The sequence below is a fragment of the Lycium ferocissimum genome, chromosome 6 (genome assembly GCF_029784015.1).
Source record: "Lycium ferocissimum isolate CSIRO_LF1 chromosome 6, AGI_CSIRO_Lferr_CH_V1, whole genome shotgun sequence".
Classification (NCBI taxonomy): domain Eukaryota; kingdom Viridiplantae; phylum Streptophyta; class Magnoliopsida; order Solanales; family Solanaceae; genus Lycium; species Lycium ferocissimum.
Genome location: NC_081347.1, coordinates 69,646,371 through 69,672,457, shown reverse-complemented (window position 1 = coordinate 69,672,457; position 26,087 = coordinate 69,646,371). Strand labels below are relative to the sequence as shown.

At 36.3% G+C, this 26,087-nt stretch overlaps 3 protein-coding genes across 6 annotated transcripts in view; all 3 read left to right on the top strand.

Annotated features, from left to right (window-relative positions):
* The window catches only part of LOC132060226 (mediator of RNA polymerase II transcription subunit 15a-like), a 68,707-nt gene that overhangs the window by 19,613 nt on the left and 23,007 nt on the right, over positions 1 to 26,087 (top strand). Inside the window, exons 11-13 of one of the 2 annotated variants that reach the window (XM_059453158.1) lie at positions 1,089 to 1,163; positions 2,236 to 2,481; positions 2,620 to 2,981. In XM_059453158.1, coding sequence (XP_059309141.1) covers positions 1,089 to 1,163; positions 2,236 to 2,481; positions 2,620 to 2,649 — 351 coding nt within the window. In that variant the 3' untranslated portion in view covers positions 2,650 to 2,981. Of the gene's footprint in view, positions 1 to 1,088; positions 1,164 to 2,235; positions 2,506 to 2,619; positions 2,982 to 26,087 lie in introns of those variants that run through there. The other variant, XM_059453159.1, reaches the window with a different exon arrangement.
* The window catches only part of LOC132060229 (mediator of RNA polymerase II transcription subunit 15a-like), an 81,681-nt gene that overhangs the window by 35,344 nt on the left and 20,250 nt on the right, over positions 1 to 26,087 (top strand). Inside the window, exons 1-3 of one of the 3 annotated variants that reach the window (XM_059453166.1) lie at positions 21,017 to 21,138; positions 22,738 to 22,846; positions 23,003 to 23,128. In XM_059453166.1, the coding sequence (XP_059309149.1) occupies positions 21,017 to 21,138; positions 22,738 to 22,846; positions 23,003 to 23,092 (321 nt within the window). In that variant the 3' untranslated portion in view covers positions 23,093 to 23,128. Of the gene's footprint in view, positions 1 to 21,016; positions 21,139 to 22,737; positions 22,847 to 23,002; positions 23,129 to 26,087 lie in introns of those variants that run through there. The other 2 variants (XM_059453165.1, XR_009415904.1) reach the window with 2 other exon arrangements.
* The window catches only part of LOC132060224 (mediator of RNA polymerase II transcription subunit 15a), a 75,327-nt gene continuing 54,640 nt past the window's right edge, over positions 5,401 to 26,087 (top strand). Inside the window, exon 1 of the mRNA XM_059453155.1 lies at positions 5,401 to 5,495. Within this exon, the coding sequence (XP_059309138.1) occupies positions 5,416 to 5,495 (80 nt within the window). The 5' untranslated portion in view covers positions 5,401 to 5,415. The remainder of the gene's footprint in view (positions 5,496 to 26,087) is intronic.

Sequence of the window (26,087 nt, the reverse complement as noted above, 5' to 3'; positions counted from 1 at the left end):
AACTTGTTAGAAATTGATATATTCTCAATTGAGAAGTGAAGTACTACAACAGTAACAACTACTATTACTCAATGCCAATCAAGTTAGGGTCGGCTATATGAATTCTTGTTGTCTATGTTGCTTCATTTGAACCCTTCCCAATCCAATATTATAGCACAGCACTACCGGCACTATTGAGAAGTGAAGTAGATTTAATAAATTGATTGGTTACAAAATCTTTTTATTTTTGTTTTGATGAAGTGATTATAGATAGTTCAATGTTGTTATGTATTATCTAAATTCATGAGGTAATATGTCCGTAAGTTCGGGTCAGGGTCCTCATGGTATGTCCCTAATTTGCTTTATTGCCGATAATTATTTTTTTGGCTAGGGTAAACCTGTTCATGCAAGAAGTATAAATCTGAATATATGGCTATAAGAAAATGTTATTCTGTATGAAAAGACACCCATTCATCTGTATTAGTTGGTATACCGAGAAACTCGTTGTTTCCTGCTTCAAAATGCGGGTGACAATGGGCCGCCTCTATACTCTCTTCTACTTAAATACCCGACCTGGTTTACTAGCTACGAGTAAGTTGGAATACTGTATGTTTTCCAAGAATAAGCATATAACATCAACATGCTTTTACTTGTGAAGACTAGTACGTTGTTATTACTCCATTGCTTACCCTCGTTTTGCTTCATTGATAATAAAGGTATAAAGTGAAAAATAAAATAAAATATGATGATTTCCATTAAACCATATTATATCTCCCAAACTGTAGAAAAGTATATTCTGATTCTCCTGGTTGGGCTGGTCTATGATCACATATTCTTGATGTGAGCAGAAATGTGTACCAAGAAGCTAAAGGAAGCAAAGTTCAGTTGCTTATTTTGTCATTCACATGTCGTGCAAAATGGATTCTTTAATGAGCTGTAGTCTTCCTCTTCTACTTCACTTTTAACCTTTTTATCTGGAAGGTTCTTTCATGAAGATTCTCTAGTTTGTTCTCTACTGCATCTTACAGGTGATCCAATTATCACCTGTCCACATGGAATGCACACTCTTGACAATTGCGCAGTTGACTTTATGAGATTTCTTAATGCAGATAAAGTCTATGAAGGAGATGTTTTTATCAGAGCTCAGTGATCTATACCAGAAAATTGCTTCTAAAGTGCAGCAGGTACGTCATCAACATTCTATTCTACTGTTTCGTTTCTGGAGCAATTCTACCGGTTGTATGGTGCAGCATGCTGGATTTACTAGATTTTGATATAATTTGAGATGTTAATAGTTCTCAGATTTCAACCCTCAGGGGTTGGCCTTGGCAATTGACTTGAGCCTTGGGGTGCTCCCTTTCAAGGTCTCAAGTTCGGAATTGATATCGGACTTATATGCTAAACCATTGAATAAGGGCTCCTGTTGAAAGAGATGCTTAATCAAAATAGTTCTCAGATTTCATTCTTCTTATGGGAACAGTACCTGCATTTTGGTTGACTCCCTGGAATGTTTCCTCAATGTATTATATTGGTTAGGTAATCCATAACTTAGGTAAACAGATACTGATATCAGATTGATTTTTATGAACCTATGGTTATTGGAAACTCCTCTTATCTCTTTGCATGTTTCTCACACCTATTATAGCTCCTTCTTACATATATTCTCTGGCATTTAGAGTTGATACAAATTCTTTGATATGCCCATAAGTTATCCTAGAATATTATCTAACTGAGAACTGATGCAGAAAGCTCGAAACTCTAAATTCTCATTTTGCATCTTTGGTTCCTTCCTGCCATCTTGAGAAACTGTTGGTTCATAGTTGGACTACTACGGTTAATCTCTTTTCATTTCTTGTATCTGCATCATTTGTCTGTGGTGAAGCATTATGTATGATTGTGAAGTGGAGGTGATGGTGGACACCATAAAAGGAGTAATTAGCACATTTCTACATAGACACAGTGATGTAGAAGTCATTTTTATGTTAGTCTTTTTTCCTTTCGGGGAAGGGATCAAGGCCTCCTTAATTCTTCGCGCAAGGGCTTGATTTATCTGAATTTTTGAAGAAAACTCAAGTCAAATTTCTGTTGAATTGTGGGCACCTGGCTAAGTTGTTATTTGTCTGTTTATGCTCTTTCTTAAGCTTTAATTTGCTCCCTTTCTCTTTGCCATGGGAGGTACTTGACGCATGACTTTTAAAAGTTCGCAAAGGGCAAGAAACAGGACTGTGACTAAACTGATTTTTTTCTGCTTTTAAGCATGATTCTCTTCCTCATCATCCTCAAAACGAGCAAATTGAAAAGCTCAAGATGTTCAAGATGACGCTGGAACGCATTGTGCTTTACTTGCAGCTTAACAAGCATGAAATTCAACTTTCTCACAAGGAGAAACTGCTCTCGGTTGAGAAGCACATAAGTTTCTTTCTTAGTGCCAATAGGCCGCGCAAGCCTGCTTCTTCTCCACTACAGGGGCAACTTCCTCAGTCTTCCATGCATACAAGTCTGGTATGCAGTATATAAATCTCTCAAGTTACTAATAATATGTCGTGTTTTATATAATAATCTCACATAGTTAATGATTTCTTGCAATTTACTCTTACTTTTACTAATTATGTCTTGCACATTATATAATGTCCTACACAGGCACAAAACACATACGCACCAGACACCTAGGGTTGGTTCCGGTCAACAAGATATTGCTTCTGAGTCTGATAGACTTCTGAAATTGGTAGATTAGATGGTAGTTCTGGCGGACTAGGTTATGGCAGTTTCGATATTACTATCTCCCCAGACCCCACTTGTGGGACTACACTGGGTTTGTTGTTTTTGTTGTTGGTATTGCTACTTATGTTATTAATTGATTGGGTTCAAGTGATGAACGTTTAGCGCATGCAGGGACGGATTTACATGGACGGGTATGGGTTCACATGAACTCATGCACCCCTCCCTAGATTATGCAAAGTACTGCAATTATTCTGATAAATTATTTAAATTTTATGTGGGAACCTTGATTCATTGGTAGCGGTGTGCATCATTGTTAACCAGGTCTTGGGTTCGAATCCCGTCCCCTCTCATTTCATTAATTTCCCATTTTTCTGTGTTTTCGGTCTTTTTAGTTAATCTTTTGCCTTTTTCTTTCTTTTCCTTTTTGTTACTGGTTTTTTCTGTTCTTTCTTTAATATTCCTCTTTCTCTTCCTTTTTTGCTTTTCTTTCTTTTCTTTTTAGTTCATTCTTTAGTATTAAAATCCTTAGAATTGATATATCCATCTCCTCCAAGTTGTTCTCTCTGCATCTTTGGCAACACTTTTACATACAAAGGTCATGCTTTTTATTTTTATTTTTTATGACCTATTTCTTTTCTTTTTCTTTGATTCGTAAAGTATGTTTCCCTAAATGATGATACTATTATTAATCGTTTTAAAATATAATTTTTTTTTAAGAACAATTAGAACCTGAATATATCTTTTTCTTTTTTATAATAATATTAATTAGTATATACTTGTCAAGTCGTCGTCATGGCAAAATTTTATTGCATTGAACCTAAAGATAGTATAATGCACCCATCCTCTTGAAATTCTGGATGCGTCATGTTGAGTAACAATTAGGCATGGTTGAGGAACGGTTAGAGAAAATTGGCTTATTCGAAAAAAGTGGAGTCATTTTAGGTTAAGATTAAGAAAAAGAACGTATTATTCGGTCAAGATTCGAAAAGTTAAAGTTTCTAAGGATATTAAACATCCAACTAGGTATGTGATCATTGACCAACGAGGAAACATAAAATAGCTATGATAGTCAGACATTCGAACCAACATCAACGATTGGGAAGATGTGCAATAGGAATAAATTCTCCAGTTGCTTTGCATGATGATTGTGTCAAAAATGACTAAAGGAAATTAGATGAGGAAGAACAAAACACTTGATGATAATTACTCATGTCTTTTTTTCTTTCAACACTCTTGCGATAGTTATATGACTAACAAAATTTGTAATCTATCAAGTCACTAAAGATCTCTCGTGTTTTATATAAATATTTTCTTTTTCTTTAGTTTAGATTTTCAATGTGTAATTTAAATTATCTCTTGCAATGTATAAATACCTTTAGTTTAATAATTATTTTCTGGGTGAAAATTATTTACACCCCCAACTATGCTTTAAAAATCAAACTCCCTCTTCAACTTTGAACATTAGTCATCTCTCCCCTTTATTCTAATTGACTTTTTTTTAAGTGCCTATTTTTCTTGACTTTGTCTTTTTTTTTTATTTATAAAAAATCATGATTTTTAAACTTATGGAACAAATTTCTAATAAAAAATAAATATTATCTTCTAGGCGGAAAAAAAAGTAAGAAATACTAGTTGAGTATATAAGTTAATGTAAATTAGCAAAACAAATAAAAAAAATTAATTTTGTTAAAATAAACAAAACTTTAATATTTATTTATTATACAAGTGAAAATAACAAGTCATAATAACTTCATAAATATATTTCTATCCAGGTAATGCAAAAACAATGAAATAATAGAGGCAAATTAATTTTAAAAATGATTTATTTATACTGTAAATAATTTTGTTATAATTTAAGAAATATTCCATTGGTGACAACCAAAACTTGCTTATTTATATAAGTAATAGAGAATAAGAGAAAAGTGAAACTTAAACCTATACATATTGCATATAATATTGAAATAACAATCACAGAAAATAGCATTAGATTTTGTTGCAAATTCATAAAAGTATTAGTCTACTTATAATGTTAATGAACTTAAATAAGAATCTATAAATACCTACATTAAAAATATATATATATATTATAAAAATGTATTACATAAATGGAGGATTGAAAAAAATAAGGGTGAAATAGTCATTGCATAGTATAAAGGGTGGAGAACAAAGTTATCAAATCTTAAGTATACACTAAACAAAAGTTATCAAAATTATGGAGGTCCCAATCTATTTTACTTTAAATAACGAACCATAAAAACTATACCCGGTGAAATTGTGTGAACAAGCAGGCTTCTAAAATGAAAATTTTACATTACACAACAATCCAAAATAACCCATTTAAAGGGAAAAAAAAAAACGTTTATTTATCTTTATATTTTGTTAAAAAATTGATCATTATGATCACTGTGTGATCCCAAAACTATACTGTTTGAGAAAATCAGATGGCCCAAAGACTTTGACTCAATATCAAAAGACAGACAGGTCGCTGTTATTCAGATACTATTACATTAATATCTTCTCACCGCTTAAAAGGCCAAAATTTGACCCAGTCTACAGATATAATTATTTATTTCCTTTTTTTTCCGTGAGGAAACGTATATGAGCTTGTAATATATGTCTGGTTCTGTGTTCTCATTGAAAACATCGTAACATAGTTTTGTTCTTTTTCTTTGATCGAAGCAATAGAAAGGAATTTGATTATATCAGAAAATTGAGATGGATGGAAATAATATGGACTCTGGTGAATGGCGGACTCAACTTCTACTTGATGCTTGTCAAAGAGTTGTCAACAAGATGTAATCTTTTTTCCAATTTTGCAACTTGTTCTTTTTTTTTTTTTTTTTTTTTTTTTTTTTTTTAAGATTTTGGATTACGAATTTAGGTTTGCTTTGTGTTTATCAGTTTGCTGACAAGATAATGGTTGAAAACACAGCTGAACTATCCTTTTTTACGAGTTCCACACTCCAATTATCAGTGTGGAGCCAGAATTTTCATCGAGGGGTTCAAAATATAAAAAAGTAAACATACGAAAAAGCTTAAGGGGGTTCAACATGTACTATATATAGATAAAAAATAATTTTAACCTTATAAAAATAGTATTTTTTTACGCCGAGAGGGTTCGGATGAACGCTCTCGGCTCTATATGGCTCCGCCACTGCCAACTATCGGTTGTTGAAGGCATCATAGTCCTCAGCAAGTTTAATCAATCCAAGCGGTATGTTGTAGTTTACGTCTCTTGCCCAAAGAACACTGTGCACAAACCAAACTAAGCACAGTGCCTCCTTGTGCTTTTTTGAGAAAGTTTTGGACTCCAAATCTTGCAACAATTTCTTTTGAATGTAGCTCTTTCCCACTAAGTTTACCAAAGAGACATCATTCTTTGCTTTGGAACCCTTTGCTTTCTTAGCTGCCTTGGGAGTCCAGGCGGGCTTGGTTAATACAACAATAGGAATAGGCTAACAAGGATAACATCTCAATCCGGTAACTATGACAAACTCCTTCATGCCAAAGCAAACCGGCATGCCACAGTAATTGATCCAAATCTCATCCTTTCTATCACAAATAATCCTACACTTCAAAAGCTCAGAAACCATCGTCATTTGAAATCAGGGACCGGTATCTTCAGTCAAATCTAAATAGAGCCCAAAGCAGATAGCCCTAAAGAAATTCTCCAACCCCTGCTGCCGGAGAATGCCCCTGAAGGTGTCAAAGCCCTTGCCCATGATTGATCTAACCATAAAATCACCGGACAAATCCTTATTTCCATTCAGCGGCATCGTCACGCCGTACTTTTCAATGCTGAAACTCTTGACGACCTCCTCAATCGAAGGTCTATTGGGATCTGTGGCAATACTAGAAGACTCAACAAGATTGGCATCCACATTATGTTTCCTTTTTCTTCTTAACTCGGCCAAGGTCTGATCTGTTGATTCTTCTTCTTCTTCATTACCATTTTCAGTTTCTGCATCTTCTTCACCTCCTTCATCCCCTTCAGCTCCTTCTTCTTCATCTCCTTCAGCATTTTCTTCATTTTCTTCATCTCCTTCAGCAGATTTTTCATCATCTTTTTCACTTTTTTCTCTAGTTTCTTCACTTTGTTCATTTTTATCACTTTCTTCTTCATGCCCAACAGAGGTTTCGTGGGTTTCCTCTCTTTCGAAGCCCCGCTTGACTAACTCTTTCCTCATTTGTTGATTTACAAATAGCGATACAAGTTTATCTAATGGTGTTTGCACCTTAGCTCTTTTACTACTTTTTCCTTAGTTGGTTTCTCTCCTTTTCTTTTAATCTGAGTCATTTTATCTACACACGGAGATAGAAAAACAGCTTTAATTGGTTAGTACAACATTCAAAGTAAAAAGGAAAAGGAATATGTTGCAACAAGTAATCGGTTGTTGCAATGCATTAAGACTATGTTGCAACAAAATACGAAGTCAGCTGTTGCAACAACTTATTACTTGTTGCATAAATCTTAATCTATTGGAAATAGAAAAACAAGTAGCTTAGCAATTAGCAATCGTTTTTATTTTTTACAACAGCTTGTTAATATGCTGCAACAATCGAATATGCTACAAATAACCGTTCTTAAAAAAAAAAACCTCAACAATTGTTTTGATTTTATCCAATAACTGTTGGATAAAATCAAAACTTTTCCTAAACCATAGCATGACAGCAACAACAACAGCAAAAACATCTAAATTTAACTACAAAACATCTATATTTCACTACAAACACACAACCATCACAAATCTCACTCACAACTTAAACAAAATACACCAAATAGGGACTACAAAACATCTATATTTCACTACAAACACACAACCATCACAAATCTCACTCACAACTTAAACAAAATACACCAAATAGAGTTTTTTTTAACCATGCAACCTCAGCAGATGTTTGCAACTGTCAAACAAGTGCTGAATTTGCTGCAACAGCAACAATAACAACAACAGCAAAAACATCTAAATTTAACTACAAAACATCTATATTTCACTACAAACACACAACCATCACAAATCTCACTCACAACTTAAACAAAATACACCAAACCATGCAACCTCAGCAGATGTTTGCAAATCACAAACAAGTGCGAATTTGTTCTGTAACAAAACCTCGCTTGTTGGAAAATATCAACAAAATTGCAAGTCTTTTTTTTTCGAAACAACAAGGAGAAGAAGAACAAAAACCATAATTTCACAACCACAACCACTATTAACTCACAAACCCCAACAAGCGCAACAAATACACGAAACTACAACAAAACAAACAACATTCAAGAAAAACCCATGCTCTTCTTCATCTTCTCTAACCAAAATCATCATTTTGACACTCTGATTTCAAAACTCTAACTTTTGAACCAAGTGAAAAGAAAAAGTTTACCTGAGAATGAATAGAGAAGCAACAGCAATGGAGAGAGAGAAATGAGCAGCAGCAGCAGCAATGGAGAGAGAGGAACGAGCAGCAGCAACGGTTTTTTGCAGCAGCAACGGAGAGAGACAGAGACGAACTGGGAACTACTTTTTTTTTTTGAAATAAAATGAACAAGTAGTTGGGGTCGTGGGGGGAAGTGGGTTGGAAGGAGTTTTTGTATAATGTGTGTGGGCTGGAAGAAGTTTTTGTATAATGTGTATGGGCTTTTGTGTATTTTGTAAAAGATTATAAGTTTTAAAAATTATAATTCAGTCCCAATTTAAGTTAATCACATTTTTAAGATAAGTTTGACCTTAGCTGGTCAAACTTGTCACCATTTCTAATTATGAGACTTTTTTGTCACCGTAAGTTAAATCTTCCCAGTTAGTTTCACTCTTTCTAACCGATCAAAAAAAAAAAGTCAACTGATTCTACTAACTTCAATAATGCTGCAAGGAATCAAGTTCTTTAATATTTTTGCTATTTTATTTGTAGCACCGTTAGATTCTACAGCTCAGACGAGAAATGTAAATGAAGCTGATTGGCAGGAAAAGGTTTACCAAAAGGTATTTTTGCAATTTTAACTTTATTTGCACATGTTTTTGAAAACTGATGAAATTACAGATGACTTGCTGGAAATTGAATTTTTGGCAATTGATTTTGATCAACTGGCTGGTTATAACAATATAAAAAATAGCTGAATGTTCTGAAATATTTCTTGTGATGAACCCGCAAGGATGGCTCAGTTGGTCTACACAGCAGGGGATTTGCCTTCTGGGTCTAGCTCGTCGCACGGGGCTTGCCTTGTGCAGGTTATCTCTCCTGTGTGGTTCGCGGGCTATTGTACAGAAGCGAGATTTACCCTGTGCGCACACGAAAGATAGCGGCTGTGGGTTCCCTTATCATAAAAAAAAAAAAATATTTCTTGTGATTAATGGAATAATAGAAGGGGAGCCTTGGCGTAACTTGTAAAGTTGCTGCCATGTAACCAGAGGGTCACGAGTTCGAGCAAAGGGAAACAGCCTCTCAAAAATGCAAGGTAAGGCTGCGTAAAATAGACCCTTATGGCCCAGCCCTTCCCCGAACCCTGTGCATAGCGGGAGCTTAGTGCACCGGGCTGCCCTTTTTATTAACGGAGTAACACAAAAATATTTGTTCAGCTAAATTCATGGTCGTACCCCACCCCAAGGTACTTTATGTATTCCAGGTCGTAGAGGAATTGGAAAATTGAGCATGTTAACAGGTAACTTGTTAGAGACTGATATATTCTCAATTAAGAAGTACTACAACAATAACTACGCCTCAATCCGAAGCAAGTGGGGATCGGCTATATGAATCCTTACTATTCATGCCGGGCTGTTTAAGCCTGTCTTGATCCAATATAATTTTTGTTTTAGTTTCACGAGAATTGGCATAATTGAGAAGTGGAGTTTTTTTTTGATAAATTAATTGATTACAGAAAATTAGTAATTGAATGCTGTGATCTGTTATCTAAAGTCGAAAGGTAATATGTCTGTGAGTTCGGGTGAAAGTCTTCATGGCATGTCACCAATTTGCTTTATTTCCCCACAACTAAAATCTTTAATTGCTAGTTTGAAGGATAAACCTATTCGTGCAAGAAGTATATACCTGAATATATGGCTATATGAAAGTATTCTCTGTGAAAAGACATCTATTCATCTATATTAGATGGTATACTTTTTCTGTTTCTTTTTAATTTATAATTGAGAAATTCGATGCTTCCTTCTTCGAAACTCGGTGGATAACAGGTCCGTCCCTCTATCCTTCTCTGCTTACATCCCCGACTTGGTTTACTAGCTAGGAATAAGTTGGAATACTTTGAGTTCTCCAAGAATAAACATATAATATTAACGTGCTCTGTATACTCCATTCTGTCATTTTTTACTTGTGAAGTCAACAACATTATTATTATTTCATTGTTTACCCTCATTTTTCTTCATTGATGATAAAGGTGTTAATTGAAAAAAAAAAAATGATGATTGCCGTAAACCATAATATATGTCCCAAACTAACTGTAAAAATAGTATATTCTAATTCCTCCCAGTTGGGCTGATCTATGATCACATTCTGGAAATTGTACTCTTGATTTGAGCAGAAATGTGTACGAAGAAGCTAAAGGAAGCAAAGCTCGATTGCTTATGTTACCATTCACATGTTAATCAGTTTTTAGTCTTCCTCTTGTTCTTCACATTTAACCTTTTTATCTGGAAGGTTCTTTTGTGAAGATTCTCTAGTTTGTTCTCTACTGCATCGTATAGTTGATCTAATTATCACCTATCCGCATGGGAATGCATTTGACATTCATGAAAATTTGTAATGCAGGTCAAGTCTATGAAGGAGATGTATTTCTCTGAGCTCAATGTTCTAAACCAGAAAATTACTTCTAAAGTGCGGCGGGTATGTCATAATGCATTGCATGATAAACATTTCATTTACTTCATAAGATGAAAACAACATGTTTTCATAAATTCAACACTTCATAGATTATGCTGAAATAACATTTATTTCAAATCATGGAGAAAATCATGCAAGCTTATACCTCATGCGCATGGAATCTCATTCAAATCATTATTTCGAAGTTGAGAAGTTATGTGAAAATCTCACAAGATAGTTTAGGTTCAACTTACCTCAACTTAGCTCTCAATTGTCCAACCGTTAGCTCCAAACATCCAATTGACAACCAAACATCTCTAACATAATCAAACTACATTACATTATATATATTCATCAATAACAACCCATAATTCCATCAAACGAACCATCTAGTCTTATTCATTTAGGCTTAATGCTAATCAAATTCATTCCCAGATACTCATTTAGGGTAAAGTTTTCAACCTTCAGTTACTTCAACAATCAAGTTACTGAATTCATTCAATTCATTAGGACTACCAAACGATCCCATTTTTACTGACATTTCACTATTCATCGTCTTCTTCCCTAAAATCACCATTCTCAAGACTCATTTCTATGGTTCTTTAATCTCTCGTTTTAACTCCAATTTTCTGCCATGTTTTTGTTCTACAAGTTTGATAGAACACAATATATAACAATGGGTAGCGGGATTACCTCGTTCCAGACAAATCTCGAAATCCCTCTTTTTGAAATTTTTAGTGTTCTTGACAACTTGAAGGATTTCTTAAAATTCCAAAGATGATTGATGTTAATACTAGTGTTTAGGAGTAGTAATTAACTCAAAAATACTCCAAAAACTTACATTGATTAGAGACAAAGTCCCAAGCTCAAGTTCCAATTCTAGCTCAAAACTCCAACTCAAAAGTTCACAAAAATTTTGAGGTTGCTTGTCACATGATATATATAGACCAGGCTTCTCGCCCCCTTTCTCGCGTGGCAAGAACCTCCGTGTGCGAGGGTGAGACAATTCTGTTTGCCTGTTTTTCCTGCGGACACCTTCAGTAAAACATTCATAACCTTTTTAAGAATGCCCAAAAGACGAATATTTTGTGGCGTTCCAAACTAGACTCAAAAGGGATTTAGTTTGATAGCTTATCCATAGTCTAATTAGTTATATATTGAGAGTAGTGATCATTTGAAGCTATGCCTTGTGCTCGCTCGATTGAAACTTTATTTTGTCATGTAGTGTTCCAACTTGGCTTGACCCTAGAGCTCTCCTTAAATCTTAAAACACTTCCTATGCACCTTACACTTAATATTATGTCCAAGTGATACCCATAGCTGTTGTTGGGTCACCAAACGATATTTTTAATATTCGCTAGGCACTTTAAAATCTTTTTAATACCCTTACGAAACTTTTTGGGTTCACTATACCTATGATTGTTCATTCGTACATATGTGATGTACAAACTACTAGAGATGCCCATAGTTAATCCAAGAACATTATCTAACTGAGAATTGCTGCAGAAAGCTCAACAACAACAACAACAACAATAACATACCCAGTGAGTCCCACAATATGGGGTTTGGGGAGGGTAGATTGTACGCAGACCTTACCCCTACCTTAGGTAGGGAGGCTGTTTCCGGAAGACTCTCGGCTCAAGAAAAAACATAGGAAAGGTTAGATACGGGTAAACAATTCAAACCAATTATGAAAATGAAAACAACGAAAGTGAATAATCCATGATAAACCATTCTATGCAAACAGATACTCGCAGAAATCAAGGGGCAAGAAACTAAAGATCAATGCAACTACTCGCAAGAAAGGATAAACGCGATTATCTACTAGCCTTCTACCCTGATCTGAGTCCTCCATACCCTCCTATCTAAGGTCATGTCCTCGATAAGCTGGAGATGCCCCATGTCCTGTCTAATCACCTCTCCCCAATACTTTCTCGCCCTAACTCTACCTCTCTTCCGAAACCGTCCATAGCTATCCTCTCGCACCTCCGCACTGGGCATTTGTGTCTCTCCGCATCATATGCCTAAACTATCTCAGCCTCGCTTCCCGCATCTTGTCCTCCACCGAAGCTACTCCTACCTTGTCTCGGATAACTTCATTCCTAATCCTATTGCTCTTAGCGTGCCCACACATCCATCGCAACATTCTCATTTCCGCCACTTCCATCTTCTGAACGTGAGACTTCTTGATTGGCCAACACTCCGCTCCATACAACATAGTCGGCCTAACTACCACTTTGTAGAACTTACCTTTGAGTTTTGGTGGCACCTTCTTGTCGCACAACACTCCGGAGGCAAGCCTCCGTTTCATCCACCCTGCACCAATACGGTGTGTGACGTCATCATCAATCTCCCCATTTCCTTGTATAATAGACCCAAGATACTTGAAACTATCTATCTTCTGTATGACCTGGGTACCAAGCTTCACTTCCACGTCAGCCTCATGCACTATGCTGCAGAAAGCTCAAAACTCTAAATTCTCATTTTTGCATCTCCTTCCCTGTCATCTTAAGAAACAGTAATTTCATTGTTGGAATATAGTGTACTGTGGTTAATTTGTCTTCATTTTACATTGTTGAAGTTATTGTATATGCTTGTGAAGTGGAGGTGGGGGTAGTGGGCACCATAAAAGGAATTATTTGCACATATCTAGGAAGTCACTGTGCTATATATGTGATTTTGATGTTAAGTCTCTTTTCCTTAACGGAAAGTGATCAATGCCTCCCGAATTCTGTGGGCAAGGACTTGATATATTGAGTTTTAAAAAGCCTCTTGCAGAAATGCGGGGTAAGGCTGCATATAATAGATCCTTGTGGTCCGGCTCTTTCCCGGACCCCGCGCATAGCGAGAGCTTAGTGCACCAGGCTGCCTTTAAAAAAAAAAAAGCACTTATGTCAACATGTTGTTGAAACATAGTGTTGGTTAGTGTTCTCCCTTTTTTTTTTTTTTTCTTTTTTTTTTTCCCAAAAGGTAGCATATGTATTCATTTTTAAACTATGTTATTTGTCTCTCTATGCCATTTCTTAAGTTTTCCTCCCCTTTTCTTGGCCGTGAGAGGTACTTAAAGCGTGGCTCTTAAAAGTTTGCAAAGGGCAAGAAACAGGGCTGTGACCAAACTGATTTCTTTCTGATATTAAGCATGATTCTCTTCCTCAGCATCCTCAAGATGAGAAAACTGAAAAGCTCAAGATGTTCAAGAAGACTCTGGAACGCATTTTGCTTTTCTTGCGGCTTAACAAATATGATATTCAAATTCTCACAAGGAGAAATTGCTTTCGGTTCAGAAGCACAGAAGTGTCTTTCTTAGTTCCAATCGGCCGCGCGAGCCTGCTTCTTCTCCACTGCAGGGGCAACCTCCTCAGTCTTCCATGCAGCTTCAGCAACCACAGTCTCTTGATGGTCAAACTAATCCATCGATGCAACTCGTACATGGTTCCATGGCGGCAGTGCAACAGAACAATCTCACCAACTTGCAACATAATTCCTTGTCTGGCATATCGACAATTTCCAACTCTCAGCAACATATGATAAATGCAGTACATCCTGGTTCCAGTGTCGATTTAGGACAGGGTAATTCATTGAATTCACTGCAGCAGGTGGCTACTGGCTCTTTACAACAGAAGCCTGTCAACAGTCCTCAACAAGTTAACATAAGGTCATTAAGTTCACAAGGTGGATCTAACCCTGTGCAGGCAAACCTCGGTTGCTACAGCAAAATTCAAACACCTTGCAACAGTCGCTTGCAGCAAATGTTGCAGAATCAGCAGCAATTAGGACAGCAGCAGACACAGCAGCAACTTTTTCATAGACAGCAGTTTATGCAACAGCAGCTGATTGCACAGCAGAACCAACTGAAGGGCCATCAGAACACGATGCCTGATGTGCAGCAGAGGTTAGTGGGCCAACAGAACAACTATAACAGTGCCTATAGGCCGCGCAAGCCTGCTTCTTCTTCTTTACTGCAGGGGCAACTTCCTCGGCCTTCCATGCATACAAGTCAGGTATGCTGTCTGAACTTGTTTCTAGTTGTTTGAATAATTCAATTGTTTTCCACCTTGTTGAAATTGTTTTCCTGCTTGTGTTACATGCATCTACATTTCCAGTAATCATTTGGACCAAACCTTGTCATGCAGTAATCTGAAATTCAGGAGAGTGATAACTACGGACTTATGATTATTCTCCCAATATAAATCTTTTAAGTTATGAATGATCTCGTGTTTCTTCTGCTTTGTTCTAAGATCTCATGTGTTTAAAGTTAATGATCTATTGCAATTTATTAAGTCTCTCAAGTTACTAATGATCTCTCGTGTTTTATTTCAATATTCTCCTTGGTTTTGTTCTTAGATTTTTTATGTTTAAAGTTAACGATCTCTTGCAACTTACTCTTAAGTTACTAATTATGTCTGGTACGTTATATATGTACTACGCAGGCAACAAATACATGTGCACGTCAGTCACCTATTATGGGTTCTGATTGGCGGCAAGATTTTGCTTCTGGTTCTAAACTTGATGAGCGTTTAGGGCATATTGAGGAACGATTAAGCATGGTTGAGGAACAATTAGAGAAAATTGAGACTCATTCGAAAAAGGCGGAGACATTACTGTCTAAGATTAACAAAAAAATGAATTATTCGGTGAAGATACGAAAAGTTAAAGTTGCTGGGAACATTAGATGTCCAGCAAAGTATGTGAACTCCTCATGGACAGATGATGGTCGACCAAAGAGAAAACATAGAGTAGCTGAGTTGATCAGGCAATCGTGCCAGCATCGACGATTGCGAAGAGCTGCAGGAGTAGTTTCTCCTGTTTCTATGCATGATGATTGTGTACAAAATGATCAAAGCAAGTTAGATGAAGAAGAACAAAACATTTGATGATAATTACTATGTTTTTTTTCCTTTCCAGACTCTTGAGATAGTTGTAACCAGCAAAATTTGTAATCTATCGAGACACTAATGATCCTTTTATATAACTAATTTTTTTGCTTTATTGTAGATATTTAATGTGTAAAGCAAATTGTCTCTTGCAGTTTATAAATCTTAGTTTAATAATGATTTGTCCTGTTTTATACTATAAATTATCTTTTGTTTTGTTCTAATATCTCATCTGTTTAAATTTAATAATCTCTTGAAATTTGTACATCTTTTCAGTTACTATGAGATCATTTTTCATATAAATTATCTCTTTTGCTTTTTTTTTTTTTTTTTTTCCCTCTAAAATCTTCAATGTTTACTCATTTGTTTTTCTTTTTAACTTTTACGTCCTTGCAAGAGGTCCTTATTTTTACACCTAAGAAATTTAAAAAAGTCATTTTCTTTCATTCAAATTGTAAGTGGTCATAGGAAACAATTTCCTCTGTTTAAAGTGATTTATATCTGGCAATTTATTAATTTCTTAGATTACTAATAATCTCTTGTGCTTACCAAAGGATGAGGCTCCTCTCTTAACCAGAGATCTCGGATTCGAGTCTTGGTTATGGAAAAATTTTCAATTTTTTGCGCGGAGTGCCCTTCTTTTTTGGGGTGGTCTTTAAATTTTGCCCTCATATTTGTGGTCTTTAAATTATGCCCTCATATTGCTGGTCTTTAATTTTTACCCTTCGCGCGGGTTCGAGTTCGAGAAGCAAAAATTAAAAAAAAAATCGCAAGACAAGGGTTGAATCGCGTGTATGCCGGACCCGGCATACTTTTGTTAAGGAATTACAAATTTTATGCCGAACCCGGCATACTCATACCTTATGGGCTTAACCGGCATAACTTTGATAATTTCTTCACAAAGTTATGCGATGGGGGCATACTTTTAATGGGCAAACTTTCTTCATCACAACACTTGCACATAACACAAATTGGTTCTACACTCAAGCCCCATTGTATGATCCTATTAGCGATGGGCGACTTCCGTGTAAGCACAATCACATTGTGAAATATATTTTAGTCGAGTGGCATGTTGAAACACCATAAATTTTCGGTTGACTCTTTCGGGATTACCTAATAATTGCAAGAATTTAGTTCGAATCAAGCTTTTCCGGGTTGAGAAGAAGTATGCACTTGCTCCAGGATTCTCCAAGAACCAATAATTTGTCTAACCATCCAATATGTCGGCCAAGCATTTGTGTTAAATTGGTCAAATCCTACTCTTTGACATAGTAGGCATGGATCCACTTTATCCATAAACTTTTATGGGACCCGGCATAACTTTGTGAAGGAATTATCAAAGTTATGCGGATCACGACATACTTATGCCAAGTCTGCCCATAAGGCATAAGTATGCCGGGTCCTAAAACTTTGATAATTCCTTCACAAAGTTATGCGGTGGGGCATACTTTTAATGGGCAAACTTTCTTCATCACAACACTTGCACATAACACAAATTGGTTCTACACTCAAGCCCCATTGTATGATCCTATTAGCGATCGATCTTCCGTAAGCACAATCACATTGTGAAATATATTTTGGTCGAGTGGCATGTTGAAACACCATAAATTTTCAGTTGACTCTTTCAGGATTACCTAATAATTGCAAGAATTTAGTTCGAATCAAGCTTTTTCCAGGTTGAGAAGAAGTATGCACTTGCTCCAGGATTCTCCAAGAACCAATAATTTGTCTAACCATCCAATATGTCTGGCCAAGCACTGTTAAATTGGTCAAATCCTACTCTTTGACATAGTAGGCATGGATCCACTTTATCCATAAACTTTTATCATGTAACTTTGTGAAGGAATTATCAAAGTTATGCGGATCCAAGATACTTATGCCAAGTCTGCCACAAGGCATATAAGTATGCGGGTCCCATAACTTTGGTAATTCCTTAACAAAGTATGCCGGTCCGGATAGCGAAATTTAAACTACGCCTTGCGAAATTTTTTTAAAATTTTGCTGTGCGTTCGAACACGAAACCTATGGGTGTTAGCCGAAGGGCAAATTTTAAAGATTTCAAATATGAGGGGCAAAATTTAAAGACCACCCCAAAAGAAGGGCAATTTTTGCCCAAAAATTTTTGGTAGAGAGAGCTTTTCCAGAAATGGGTCTTATCCAGCGCAAATCCGAATACATTCTTTTGGACTGGTCTTTAATTTTTGCTACTCAAATCGCTAGTCTTTAATTTTTGCACTTACTTCTCATTTAATGAAAATTTGTGGGTCAAAGTACTCTTATTCGCTAGTCTATGAAATCAGATATTCTGAGTTCGAACTACAGCAAAGTAAAAAAAAAAAAAAAAATTTGAAAGGCAAGGTTTTCGTAGAAACTATGCCTATTCCGAGTAAAGTTATGCCTTAAGACATAGTTCTGTAGAATAACTTAATTTCTATATAATTATGCTGGACAAGTCATATTTTCTATGTAACTACATAGAAACTATGCCTTGTGGCATAATTCTATAGGATAACTTAATTTCTACAGAATTATGCCGGACAAGGCATACCTTGCAATTTTTATTTTTTTACTGTATTAGTGTTCGAACCCAGAATGTCAGGGGTATTTTCGACCATTTTTCTATTACTTAAAGTGCCGAAGGACAAAACTTAAAGACCAACGATTTGTGAGGCAAAAATTAAAGACCACCCCAAGATGGGGGCGTGGAAATATAATCGGGATCAACGTGGAGTGTACGAAAAAAACCAAAAAAAAAAATCTCTTGTGCTTTATATAAAGTGCCACATGTAACTATATATCCCAAAAAGGAAAAATTGACATGCAACTATAGAAAAGGAAAAAAAAATGCATTATAATTGACCTTCTCCCTCCAATTTCTGAACTTCTTGTCCGGCAACCTTCGACATCACTAGCCGTCATTACAATGCTACTGTGTCGTGAAATTGAAAGAGAAAATACTCATCTGTTGAGTGTTGCCAGGTTAGATTTTTTAAAATTACCAGGTTCTTAGGGTACAAAATTTGATTTTGACGATATGTATATTGAAAAATCTCTTTATTTGTGTAATCATGCTTCATTGGGTGTTTGAAGGGAGCCTTAGCACAGTGGTAAAGTTGTCTCTGTATGACCTATAAGGTCACGGTTTCGAGTCATGGAAGCAGCTAAAGCTTACATTAGGGTAGACTGTGCGGCCCTTCCCCCTACTCTGCTAACGCCGATGATTTGTGCACCTGACTTTTTTTTCCTTTTCTTAAAAAAAATATTTCATTGGCTGTTTTTTTCTTTCAGTAACTTTTCATTTTGATTTACTTGATTATTTATGTTAGAGTAATAATAATCTAATTATAAGAGAATTGTTGCCTTGCAAAAATGGAGGAAAGGTCCTATGGATGAAGGCACGAAAGAATATGAGAAAAAGGAAGGAGGAAGAAGGTGTGATTGTGGGGCCCGTATGTGGAAATGAAACAAAAACCACTAATATGTCGAATTTTTTAAGGAAAACAAGAAAATGCCTAATTTAAGCTTTTCACGCGCCAATATGAAGTGCAAAACACATAATTTGCCGTGTCAGCATGGAGTACTTATGAGGCACATTTTACGCCAAGTTGAAGTGTCTATTTGGTCATTTGTTAAGTTTAAGTGTCTAACTTACAAACCTTGCTAACTTTAAGGCTATCTTCTAATCAATCTTCGAGGGCATAGGCTCATGTAATTGTGGGGTCCATATGTGGAAATGTAAAAACTACTAATATGTTGAATTTTTAGGGAAATAACAAGAAAATGCCTAATTTAAGCAATTCACGCACCAATATGAAGTGCAAAACACACAATTTTCCATGTCAGCATAGAGTATTTATGAGACATATTTCTGCCAAGTTAAAGTGTCTATTTGGTCATTTGTTAAGTTCAAGTGTCTAACTTACAAATCGTGCCAATTTTAAAGGACTATCTATGTATTTAGCCTACTATCTTCTAATCAATCTTCGAGAGCATAGGCTCAAGGTGTAATTGTGGGACTCGTATGTGGAAATGTAAAAACCACTAATTTGTTGAATGTTTTATGGAAATAACAAGAAAATGCCTAATTTGAGATATTCATGCACCAATATGAAGTGCAAAACAAACAATTTTCCATGTCAGCATGGAGTATATGAGACACATTTCTGCCAAGTTGAGGTGTCTATCTGGTAATTTGTTAAGTCTAAGTGCCTAACTTACAAATCCTACCAAGTTTAAGGGGCTATATAGATATTTAGCCTACTATATAATCTTCTAGGGCTCGGGCTCAAGGGGGAAAGAGTTGATCGGAATCGAGATGGATATCAATACTCAAGCTGTTGAAGGTAGCGCCCCAGTCGTCGCTGTCGCCGGATCTTTGGCTGGAGGATTATCAACAAGAGGTAATTTCCTTTTCAACTTGCAACTTGTACTTGTTTCATTTTTCTTTTGCCAATGATTTTACGCTACTAGTACATATTCGTAGAATTGAATCTTGAAATTAAAAATAAAGTATCGATACCGTTAAGTTTCACAGATTCTATGAAAATAATAAAGCCCCAAAGACATTTGGTCTAGTGGTAAGAGCAAATTTGTGATGCATATGTTAGATGCCGCCATTGGCCTCAGGGATTTCTAGGCTATAAAAAGGGTAAGATAACAATGAATTTATAAAAATTAATTGTAATTACAATGTTATCCAACACAGAATGCACTTATGAATGGTAATCCAAATTTCGTGTTGGTGGTTTGTACTTGTATAATGGTATAGATTAAAAGATGGAAACATTAGTATACTGAGTTGAACTTTGAGGTCCGAAGCTCCTTCAATGGAGTCCGAGTCTCGACGCAACAAAATTTCGAGCTCCAAATCTCCTTAAATGACTTCCGACCTCAGAAGCTTCTTCAATGCATGCAGAGGGGCAAGAGGGGTTTGGTTTCAGACAAGAGGAGTTGGAATAAGAGCAAAAAGAAGCACAAAATTTGTAGTAGAAAAGAAAGAAGGAAACAAAAGGGAAGAACTGGAGAATGAAAAGAATAGAGCTAGAAAAGAATGGAAACAGAAGGGAAAAGAAAATGGAGGGAAAAAAGAATTTTTTCTTTTCTTTTTTTTAAATGACAAGGGAAACTGCAGCTGCTACCCTTTGGGTGCGCACAGGGTGAACCTCTCCCAAAAGTTTTTCCAAACACCTCACTTTTTTAAAATGACTTCCGAGCTGCAAGCTTCTTCAATGGAGGCAGAGGGGCAAGAGGGGTTTGGTTTCATAAAAGAGAAGTTGGAATAAGAGCAGAAAGAAGTAAAAAAGTTGCAGAAGAAAATAAAGAAGGAAACAGAAGGGAAGAACTGGCGAATGAAAAGAATAGCGCTGGAAAGGAATGGAAACGGAAGGAAAAAAGAAAAAAAATGGAGGGAAAAAATAGCACTTTTGGAGAAAAACAAGCTTGGCCAAACAGACTATTTGACTCAAAGGACACATCAAAGATAGACACGTCGGTATTAGTGAGATATTGTTGCATTAATATTTTTCACCACTTAAGGCCGAAATTCGACTTTAAGCTTGTAAGCTATGTCTAATTATGTATTCTCATTGAAAATATCGTAACATAGTTTTGTTCTTTCTCTTTGATCAGAAATTGAGATGGATGGAAAGAATTGGAGGGCCCCACAAGCTCAGGCCGGTGAAGCTGTCGGAGCTATGGATTCCGGTGAATGGCGGACTCAACTTCTACCCGGTTCTCGTCAAAGAATTGTCAACAAGATGTAAACTTCTTCTTTTTTAATTTTATTTTGCAACTTATTCTTGTTATCACTTTTTCGCCAATTTCATACACCAATTATGAGTTGTTCCCTGTTTTTATCTGAACTATCACCATCTATGTATTTTCCTACTTTGAATTATCACCATCTATGTATTAAAGCATACCTCAAAACGGACTAGGCCAACTATGAGTTGTTCCTTTTTCCTACCAGAATCATCACCAGACACTCAACTAGGTGTATTTTAGACATAGATGGTGATAGTCCAGATAGAAAAAAAAAGAACAACTGATATTTGGTTGTGAAACTCAAGAAAATGTGACTTCAGGTGTCTTTTTTGACCATTATCTCTTTTTACTTTTAAGGCTTTGGATTACGAATTTAGGTTTCCTTTGTGTTTATCAGTTTTCAGAAAATAACCATTTGGGCAGAAGTTCCGATGAGTCAATTGGGGACCTGTTTTATTTAGCTTTCCGTTTTGTCAAATGTCACTTCACCAGGAGAATTGAGGATTCTCCCTATTATAGGTCAATTTATGGTGCATGTTAACCCATGATCTCTCCGTCAAATTAAATATTCTATGCACATATTTTCTAGAAGTGATCTAATATTATTTGTTGCCACTCATTCTCCAAAATGTCTAAATGGTCCACTTGGTTGAATGTTGAGTCGTTTGCCTAATGGACCAGCGATCAACTCCCACTTACTACTTCATTTTTTCTCCTTTTTTAGTGGTGCATTCATGTTATAAAAATCCTAGATCCGGCTGGGGTACTGGGTGGCTTCATTGGAAGATTAAACCCTAGATATTTCCAATTTTGGTAATCAATCAAGGAGCTAGTTCAAGTGGAAAACCTACTTCTACTCTCTGTTTTACCTTCTTTTTTTTTTCTTTTTTTTTTTAAGATGCTGCTTGAGCTAATTGTTTTATAACTGCTGATATTTTTAGAGAAAGAAAGTTTTAGTCTTCAGCAGCAGGGCGTAATGTCAAATTGTTTTTAATTTTGAAGAAGCATATAGGGATGGCAAACGGTGCAGGGAAAACCCAAGAAGACATCACCCCGCCTTGCCATGCGTACCATGATTTGTTGTTTTCAAGAAGAAATTGCACGGTTTTCCCTTCAAATGGGCTGGTCTATAATTTTTGCCCTTCAAAATCAAACTTATGCCAAGCGAGGCATAAGTTCTTTAAGGACGCAGGGCATAATTTGTGGGATAGTATAATGCGAAAATATAAACTTATGCCCCACAAAAAAGTTGTTCGTGTTGAGGGGCAAAATTAAAGACAAATAGGGGCAAACGTGCAAATGACCCATTTCTAATTACTTGTGCAAGTATCCTTTGCAGCAGTCAATGACAATTCCAACAGACCAACAGATTTGACAATTCCAACAGACCAACAGATTTATCAATCAGTCACAACCTGTTGTTCTGTTGGAAGTGTCATTAACTGCTGTGGCTAGATTTTCCATCCCTAGAAGCATTTATCTAGATTGTGCTCTTATAAAATCTTTAAGCTGATCCTTATATAAAAAAAATAATAATAATAATAATAATAGTCAAATATTTTAGCTGATTTTTGTTGTTGATATGGCTGTTTAGAATGGAGATCTTAAGGAGGCATCTTCCTGTCTCTGGAGAAAGATTAGAGAAGCTTAAGAGTTCTGCAGCGAGGTTTGAGGAGAAGACCTATACTGCTGCAACAAGTCAGGTGTGCTGTCTAAACTCGATTGTATTTGTTTGAATGATGCAATTTGTTCTTCATTTCGTTGACGTTGTTACTCCCGCTCGTATAAACTTGCATTCGTTTTTCCAGTCATCTAGACATGATGTATGCATTTTAACTTAAATTCATCTAATATTGCAGCATGATTATCTGCGTAAAATATCTTTAAAGATGCTGAGCATGGAGAAAAAATATCAAAATCCAAATGCCCATTGCCCAGGTGAACAATGAAAGTTCATGTTTTGTTTTTCACATTTTCAGTTGCAATTTGAATTAAGATTAATGTTCTTTTTCATTTATTTCTTTTTTCAAATTTCCTATGTGGCATCGTACATAGCAAAAGGAAGCCTATTTTTGCAAAAAATAAACTTAAAAACTGACTTGTTTGTAAAAGGAAAGTTGAAGTTAATTCTTGAACCTAAGAGCTCTGTTGAAAGTGAATTTTCCCTTAGAAATCCCCCTTTTCCTTGCGTTTTACTCGTTTCTAAAATCCCCCCTTTTCTGTATCAACGAAATCCCCTTTAAAAACTGAAAGTTGAATCTATAAGATATGACGACAGAAGCTACTTACTACGAAACTATTTCTGGGCTGGAGGCAAGTGACGAGAAAGAGAATAATGGGGACGTTTCAAAGGAGGTGGCGGCGACGGAAGAGCAAAAATCTGCTGTTGGACACAAAGAGAATGTTAAATGTGGGGAAAATGAGGTAATTTTATTTTCGGTAAATTTCATAGATGGTCATGTAACTATCACTTTTTTTCACAAAAGTGACTTAGCTATCTTTTTTTACACAAAAATCACTAAACTTTGGGTATACTAACACGAAAATCACACCACCGGAAAATAAAATCTCAATTAAAGAGACCCGACCCAACCCGACCAAAAACCCATACGAAGAAATGTGGAAAGTAAGCTGTAACCTGTAGGAAGCCTAAGGCTAGGAGAAAGGAGGCTGAAGAACTAGAAAAAAAGGAGAAGCTGCAGCTCAGAGTGTAACTGGCAAAAGGGCAGAGAAAAAAAAACCCGCAAAGAACATCCAAGAAAGGCACCATACAAATTAGCTGCTCAATTTGCAAAAGGATTGGGCATAACGCTAGAGGCCATGGTAAATAGTCAGAAGGTGAAAATATATACACCTCTCTTTTCCTCTCTTTTTCCTATGGAAAATGGATGTGGAATGAACATCCAAGAAAGGCTTTAGTGCTCAATTTGCACATCTCAGGAAAACACTTACAAACGTTTCTGGTACTTTAAAATGTGCTAGTTTTTCCATGGTGTTGTACATGTTTTACAGGGGTGAATTTATTTAGCATAGTGAATTTATTTCCTCCTATTTCTGCAGTTACAATCTTGATATTTGCTAAAAAGTTCTAGGCAATTTTGCAGGATGTTGCTGAACAAGAAGTCGTACATGGTCTTGAAACCGTGCAAGGTACTACTGCAGCTGTGAAAGTATCAAAAAGGGGCAGGGAAGTTGAGAAAAGAGTAGTGCAAGATAATGTGCAAGTTGTGCCGAAGAAGAAGTGTAGACTCCCAAAGAAAATATAGGGTTGTTTGTCTAAAATGTCTCGCCTTTTATAAATGGTAGTATACATTATTATGGCACAATAAGTTTTGTTTGTTTTTGTTTTTTGCCGATGCACATTTTTCTGTTGGAAATAGGGTAGTTTGTCTAAACTCATCGCCTTACACAACTTGCTGTTGGAATATTATGGAAGAAAAAAGATGATCCTGAAAAGGACCTGTTTACAATTTACAGAATGGAATAACCAACTTCTTATTTACTAAGTTATAATAATCATCATCTCTTTTAAATTGTAGCTCAAAATATATTGTATTTTTCTTTTGGGCAGATGTTCACCATTAGATCTCGCCAATACAGCCCCCTATAGTTTCGCTACCAAGATATCCTTTTTTTTTTTTTCAATTGTTCCCGGGGATTTTTTGGGGAATCTGCTCCCATGCCGCAACCTACCGTAGGACTCCATCCCTGAAACGAAGAAAGAGGAGCAGGAACAAGAGGTTGTCCTCTCCTTACAATCAAGTGGCTTTCAGCTCCTCTCCCGGCCTGTCTATTACACCTTGAATTTTGATAGTTTTTTGTTGTGCGTCCTCAACTAATTGAGCATAAGGATCCCCTCGCATTTATTTTTTAAGGGTTTTCACTAGCAGAAAAAGATTGTTGACTTTCTAAGGATCTTTCCCCGTCCGCGGGTCGGAAGTGTCTAAGCGCTACAAAATAAATTGTGTAGCAGGCGAAAGTTAGGTACGCATTACAGATGGATAGAGCATGTATGAAATTTGACTAACTTTATAGCTTTCAGTCGTCAACTTGGTGATCTGGAGTTTCTTACCCATATCTTGGGCTAGCTCAATTACAAAACTTAGTATTGTGGGTAGTCAACACACCTGAACTTAGCCCTTAAATGTCCAACTGTTAGCTCCAAATATAATGCATTTTGTTGTAATGCATCACAAAACATTAAAGGTGATGGACGAAATTGGGTAAAAATATACACAGAGCAAATATTTACCAATGAAATTGACCACCAAATGCTCTAAGAATGGAACCACATTTAGTTCATAAAAGATGATATTAAAAGAACTAATAAGTTGGGAACATAACTTGGTTCAACACGAAAAATATATACCTTCATATAATCAATCACTAAAACTCAAGATAGTGTAAGAGGCTGAAAACTCTTATAAATTGTTGCATCAAGCTAGTGTATGGGGTAGAATGCTGGCCAGTCAAGAACGCCCACGTTCAAAAAATGAAGGTAGCGGAGATGAGAATGCTCAGATGGATGTGTGGGCATGCTAGGAGAGATATGATTAGAAATGAAGTTATACGGGAAAAGGTCGGAGTGACCTCCGTGGCTGACAAGATGAAGGAAGCAAGACTGAGATGGTTTGGGCATGTGCAGAGGAGGAGTGAAGATGCACCAGTTAGGAGGTGTGAGAGATTGGCGGTCGCAGAAGTTAGGAGAGGTAGAGGTAGGCCGAAGAAGAATTGGGGGGAGGTGATTAGACAGGACATGGCGCAGCTTGAGCTGACTGAGGACATGACCTTAGATAGGAAGATTTGGAGATCGAAGATTAGGAAAGAAGGTTAGTAGGTAGTTGAGTTTTGTCGCGTTGTGTGTGCGAGGTGGGGCTAGCCTTTTTTTTATTTTATTTTTTTTATTAATAAAGTCCACTAGGCATTTTGGTGCCTAGGGCTAAT